Source organism: Scleropages formosus, chromosome 23, assembly GCF_900964775.1.
Source record: "Scleropages formosus chromosome 23, fSclFor1.1, whole genome shotgun sequence".
NCBI classification, from domain to species: domain Eukaryota; kingdom Metazoa; phylum Chordata; class Actinopteri; order Osteoglossiformes; family Osteoglossidae; genus Scleropages; species Scleropages formosus.
In genome coordinates, this window is record NC_041828.1 from 195369 (window position 1) to 202324 (window position 6956).

At 56.6% G+C, this 6956-nt stretch overlaps 1 protein-coding gene across 1 annotated transcript; it reads left to right on the top strand.

Annotated features, from left to right (window-relative positions):
- The first annotated feature begins 3894 nt into the window (after positions 1–3894).
- Positions 3895–5532, top strand: LOC108931785 (cyclin-dependent kinase 5 activator 1). The gene is made up of 2 exons (XM_029248215.1): positions 3895–4802; positions 4938–5532. The coding sequence occupies exons 1-2, from the start codon at positions 3895–3897 to the stop codon at positions 5122–5124; spliced, it is 1095 nt and encodes a 364-aa protein (XP_029104048.1). The 3' UTR covers positions 5125–5532.
- The last annotated feature ends 1424 nt before the right edge of the window (positions 5533–6956 follow it).

Here is a 6956-nt window from a genome sequence, read left to right on the forward strand (position 1 = left end):
GTCGTCCGCGCAGACCTGCTCCGGCGAACGAAGCCGAGATGGACTGCAGAGCGGGAGGAGGCAAATGAACATGTGGGTGGAGCGCTGATAGCGAGCTGGTTGCTGCGTTGGGACACAGCCGCGGCACAGCTACGGCACAGCCACGCGGAGAAGGCAGTTTTACTTCACAAAGAAAGAAGTACTTCTTCAGGCAAAGAGCAACGATGGAGCAGAAACAAGATCAGTGTGACAGCGTCAAACAGTGGATCAAAGGTGCACTGGAGCACTAACACGTTCAACCTACAGAACCAGACTGTCTACCTGCTGCAGTCCAGTTTCTGTAAGCAGAGTCTTCAGTTAGCTTGACTGCCCGCCCCCGGTGCTTGTTCATCATCCATCCATCCATCCATCCATCCATCCATCCATCCATCCATCCATTCATTTAGCTGATGCTTTTCTCCAAAGTGAACAGTTATTTACTCATTTATACAGCCAGGTAATTTTTACTGCGGTATTTTCCTCAAGACTTCTACAGCAGGAGGTGGGAGTTCTGGTCACTCAGGTGCCAGAGGGTGTGCAAAGTCAGGGAAACGGGGTTTGGCCAGGGCACCAGCGAGCCGCATTTTTGTAAGATGGTTTAACGTGAAATATAACAGCGATGACTTTGAAACAGTGACAGCAAATAGTAATTTGACACCAAAGGAATAACTTAATGGGCAAAGTTTTTTCTCTGCGTCTGTGTTCCGACAGCAGTTCTCAGCCTGTCTGCTGTTTACGCCCTTTACCACGGATGAATGTGTCTCACCGGAGTATTTCACACCTCGAGAACAGGGCCACAGCCGCTCCAGCCCTTCCTCGGGTTTTCGTCTGTCCTACAGACATTATCCCGTGGACTGTCTCAAGGAGCTCCTCCACACACTGTACTTCTACACATCAGCGGGGAGATGCAGTGGCTGTACGGCTCTCGAACGGTCGTGGTTCACAGACTTGTCCTCACTGTCCTTCCCTGTCCGGCCGAGCTCTTCCTCCTGCTTCGCTGCACCTGCCGCTGCTGATGCAACGTTTGCGAACACAGCGTGGACGTTTCCACACTCCCGCTCCGATCCTCCCTTCTCTTCATCTTGCTTTCACTCCCTCGGGTCACCTGAGCTGCAGGAGGTCATCTTGTCCACTTGTGTCCAGCAGTTTCCCTCAACCGTTTTTCCTATGATTCCTTTCCTGGAATAATTTCTCGCCCAGATCATTTGTTTAAGTCAATAATTCCCTGTTGATAATTATCATCACTTTGTCTAAATGCTAAGTATGACGAACAAGCAGGAAGAAAGGCTGAATTCACTGCACTGCACCGTGTCTCTTTGTGCTGCTGTGCACCTCTAGTGGGCAGTCATCCTCCGCTCATCTCGCTGCGCTGGGCCACTCGCGCTGGAGCTGGGAGACGACGTGGCTCAAACACACTTAGATCACGACAGACAGACAGACAGAGACGGCAGGAGGGCTTTTTGGGAAGTGAAAACAGTCCGTTTTTCCAATTGATAAACAGATCCTCTGTGAACGGCAGGTTCCATAAAGTGCTTCTCAGCTGGAGCCCCTGCTGCTGGAGCGCTGGGTCTGAGCCTCCATCCCCACTGCAAACCCCTGCTTTGGAGTGTGTATGTGTGTTTGCAGTGTGATACACTGCACTGCGCTGTGTGTGTTTGTCTTCTGCTCAGAGGAGCTGTGCCGCAGTCGCTGCGTAACCCAGGTGTGCCTTATGGGCCAATGGGCGGCAGCTGCGCTTATCAATTTGCGGTCCATCAGCCAGACTCTGCTGCGTCCTCATTCTGTGGGAGGCAACAGAAACAGGTCAGCGCACAGCACAGGAGCCCAGTGTCCCTGTGCTCCAGGGCTGCTGTCATCTTCTGTGCCAGAGTGGAGCTGGGATGGGACACGTCCCCCTTTCCTCTGAACCTCTGCAGTTCCCATCCCGGCTCTTCACCGGTTTGAACAAACGCACCGTAACATCTCTGCTCGTCTCCTTTCAGAAAAGGATGTGGACGTCTCTGTGCAGTATGTTGTCCTTCAGTCTTTCTTCCTTTTGTCTCCTCCTTGTCTCTCTTTCACTTCCACAGCATCAGCACAGCATCAGCACAGCATCAACACAGAAGGGTCCCTTTGTTACTGCAAGGGATGCTGGGAGAAGGACCATGTGCGCTCCCTCAACAACTGTTCTTTTCATGGTCTGGGAAACACAGCTCCAGTGTATAGCCCTGCGTGTGTGTGTGTGTGTGTGTGTGTGTGTGTGTGTGTGTGTGGTTGTCATGGTTACGGGAACCAGCCGCTCAGTGGAAGTTTAACAATGAAAGTGGGAAAGGTTTGAGTGTGTTGTGTTTTGCACACATTGACCCTGACCCCCACCCCCCCCTTCTGCCCCATCAACACGACACTATGACTTCAGGGTTTACAGTCGAAGGAGTAGCTAAACATGCCAGCACTCAACATGAGTGATCACTTGTGTTGCTCACTTTTATTCTTTTATAGGACACTTTTCTCTAAAGCGACTTATGCTGTTCATCTACTTACAGTTATTCACCCAGTTATGCAGCTGGGTCATTTTTACTGGAGTAATTCAGGGTAGGTACCTTGCTCAAGGGTATTACAGCTGGAGGTGGGATTGAACCCGCAACCTCTGGGTCCACGCTGCCAGACACGGACACAAACCGGTGTAACTTTGTCCCTTCCCGCATGATGGGTCATTTCGACAGTAGCAGAATATGCAGAGTCGGGCTAAGGGCTGCTGGGTAAATAACCCTCTGGGGGTCCGTCCTGGAGATCCCACCAAAGGGCCTGCTGATGATGCTGTCAGGAGCGGGGGGGGGCGGATTAAATAGGGTCTTGTGGAGCCCACGTTGTTTAGCGACGGACTCCAAACGGCCCCAGGGTCTCACACACACACAGCACACACACACCGAAACAACGGTGCGCGTCACACGTGAACGCGCTCAGCGTGTTTTACAGCATCGTCTCCGCTTCGCCGTCATCACGGGCTCGCGCGCTCATCAGCTGACAGGGAGCCCGGAGGATTTGCGACGTGGGTGAGGCGGGGTTGGGGGGCGGAGCCTGCGCCTGGCACGAGGAGAAGCCGGTGAGCCGAGCGAGCGGAGTCGGACAGCGCTGTCCGCGCACAGCCGACGGAGCGCGCTCCCGTGTGCGTAAAGTGCGTGCCGCTTGCTCTTCTCATAGGGGTGCCGCCTCGGGAGCTTTTCCCCCTGTCCCCCGTGTCCTCCGTGTCCCCCCGTGTCCCGCGTGTCCAACGAGGAGGGAACCAGGCTGAGGAGGACAGACAGAGCAGTGGACCGAGGAGAGGAGAGGAGAGGAGCCGCTTCCACCGAGTCAGTCCGTTATCAGGAGGTGAGTTTAAAACTAAGCAGCGCACGGATCCGAGTGACAGAACAACATAGTAACAGAGTAACGTATTAACAGTACAGACTAGAGTAACAGAGTGTCGGAATATCAGAGTGACAGCGGCAGAATCAATCAGACTCAGAGTGTGTGTTTTGATGTGACTCAAAGGATCAAGTCACGCATCGTTCTTTAATACAAGCGAGTTCATGATTCTGAGAAGTGTCTCGACTACGGTGGTCCACTGGACCAGCGTGGTAAAAAGAGTCGCCGCTGTCACACGCTGACCGGGAGTAAAAGTTTAAGTGATGAAGTGGAACCATCATGGGAAAACCTGGTTCTTCTCTTCACCTTTTTTACTTTGCCTGGTCTTAACAGGCCTTCCATCCTGGGGCGGAGTCTCACGATCACCTGTATCCTCTGGTGTCTCCCCCCAGGGGGTGTCTCCCGGACGTGACGCCCGACCCCTCTCCCCCCCCCAGCACAGTAACAACAGCGCCCTGGCCCTTCCAGCATCGGGGGGCCCTCCCTATCATCATGGGCGCCATCCTCTCGCTGTCCCCAGGGTCCAGGAAGCCTGGTTACTATAGCGACCAAGGCAGCTCTCTGAGCCGCTACCCCAGCCTGAGCACCCGCTCGCTGAACGCGCATAAGGAGTCGAGTTTGAAGCGGCAGTCCCTGCTGCTGCCCGCCCTCACCTGGAAGCGCCTGGTGGCGTCAACCCGCAAGCGGAGCTCCAGAAAGGGGGGCCCTGCGGGGGTCCCGCCCAGCAGCGGCCACGCCCACCGAAGGGACGTGTCTCACCTGAACCGCGAGAACGTGAAGAAGTCGCTGTCCTGCGCCAACCTGCCCAGCTTCAAGGCTCCGCCCCCCGGGCCGGTCGCGGGCCGTGCCCAGCTGTCCTCGGTGAGGAGGCTGCCACCGGGACCTGAGTCCTCGCCCCGCCGAGTCATTGTCCAAGCGTCCACCAGCGAGCTGCTGCGCTGCCTCGGCCGCTTCCTGTGCCGTCGCTGCTACCGCCTGAAGCAGCTGTCGCCGGCCGACCCGGTGCTGTGGCTGCGCAGCGTGGACCGTGCGCTTCTGCTGCAGGGCTGGCAGGACCAGGCCTTCGTGACGCCCGCCAACGTCGTCTTCGTCTACATGCTGTGCCGCGACGTCATCAATGGCGAGCGCATGGCCAGCGAGCACGAGCTGCAGGCCGTGCTGCTCACCTGCCTCTACCTGTCCTACTCCTATATGGGCAACGAGATCTCGTACCCGCTCAAGCCCTTCCTGGTCGAGGTGGGCAAGGAGGCGTTCTGGGGCCGCTGCCTCTGCATCATCGACGCCACGAGCGCCAAGATGCTGCGCATCAACGCCGACCCGCACTTCTTCACGCAGGTGTTCGCCGAGCTGAAGAGCGAGGGCGCCTGCAGCGCCCTGGACTACAGCCGCATCCGAGACCGGTGAGTGGAGGCTCTGCCGCAGCCGCGAGGGCGCCGCCCACCTGCAGCAGTGCACTGTGGGCCGCGTCAGGGAGTCAGGGGATGTAAACCGTGTCGCTGAGTCCTGCGTGCTGCTGATACACACCCATTTTGCAGCTGTGTCTCAGGGGTCACTGGTGCCACCTGGCAGAGAGGACTGGGAAGCAGGAAGGGTCCCGGAAGCCCCGCCCCTCTCAGCCCCGCCCACGGAGCCTGGACCACGCGGCCGAGGTCCGGCTGCGCTTCCGTCAGGAGAAGCCCCGTGCCGGTGCCAGCTCAGTCCTACAGGGCAGTGCTGACGTGAGCCTCCCACCCCCCCGTGTGAGTCCCGTCCACTCGACCGTCGCCCTTGAGTGGGTTTTGCGCACTCACACACGCAGTCGCGCACACACACACACGCACGCACACAGTCTCACGCACAGTCTGCACAAGAGGCCTGTGTGACAAGCTGTTCTGCCAGCGGAAAGTGCATCACAGCTCATCAAAGGCCACAATCAAGATTTTCCAAAGATGACCAAATATCTGAGAGCTGCGCAGCAAAGTCGGGCTGCAGAGACAGTAACGGGACGGGACCCCAGAGGACCTGCATGGGTTCAGCGCTCGGCGGGACTGCACTGCACCTGCGAGGTTCTGCTCGGGGCACCTTCTCGAGCCCACACCATCCTGTTGTCTTTGTGTGTGCCTCCCCGTGCAGCCCTCTCTAGGGGTCACAGGCGACGAGACGTGACGTGACGAGACGAGATGAGACACGATGAGACGAGATGTGACGAGACGTGACGTGACGAGACGAGATGTGATGAGACTAAATGTGACGAGACGTAACGAGACGAGACGAGACGTAACGGGACGAGACTAAATGTGACGAGATGTAACGAGTCGTGGCGAGACGAGACGTAACGAGTCGTGACGTGACGAGACGAGATGAGATGTGACGAGACGTGACGAGACGAGATGTGATGTGACATGAGGTCACCTGCAGGTTGCCGGTGACCCCCTGTCTTGCGTGCGTTAACCGCCTGCTGCCTGTTGTCATCACTTCTGTGCACAAAAGCAATAATGGGCTTAAGAGTTTAACCCCCCACTCCCCCCCCAAGAGCCAGCGTCTAATCCCCCGTCTGAGCAAATACCTCGTCTCCCAACTCCTCCAGCAGGCAGGGGGAGGAGCCTTGGCAGGGGCGTGGCAACATGGCTCTGGTGTTTACGCAGTAACCCCCCTTCCCCCCACCAGAGATGTTCTGCCAGTGGACACTTTATATTTTTCTTACTTTAAGGTTTTTTGTGGACAGTTACATGGGGATGTGACAGTGAGGACCAGGGGGAGGGGGCATGATGGCGATGACCAGAAAGTGTGTGTCCGCGGAGTCTATGCTGCACCTGCAGGTCACCAGCAGCCCCGTCCTCTTCATCCTGAGATCTGACCGGACAGATTATGGGTTGTGTGATGGGGGGTTGGGGGGTGGGATGGAATGGCTGTAATCTCCATGGGGGGCATGCAGCTGTGAGCTCTAGTAATCCAACACAGTTTATACTGTACACACCTGTTTGGTGCACGGGCAAACACACACACACACACACACACACACACACACACACACAGACAGTCAGATGTGTGCAGCAGGGATAATCCAGCCCAGTCTTCTAAGGGAGGTAGGAGTGGAGCTGTTCGTAAGTGGAGCAGTGGATTAACGGCAGCCGCCCCGGAAGGAACGCACAGAACACACACACACACACACACACACACATCTCTTTTCTCAGTTTCAATATGGGGCTCTTGGATGCTGGCACCGGTTAAGCTTCCCAGACAAAACCTCCTTCTGTCCAGTTAAGCTCCTCAGCAGGACCTCTGACCTCTGACGTGGCCTCTGCACACTTGTCACACAGACTGTCCCCAAGCCCGCGAGGACCCGATGTCTTTCAGAGGAGCTGTCGCTGTGCTAGTCCCCCCGAGGCCCAGTGGGGATGAGCACCAGGTGCAGCACAGAGACGGCCGAGGGAGCGGTGCCCGTGCTCTCATCAGCCGGGTTGGAGAGCCCCGGTTCGAATCTCATCTCCTGCTTCACTAGCCTTGTTCAGTACCTTTCTAGAACTGTCAAATAAATGAATAAATAGCCAATAAGAATATCTGTGTCGCACGCT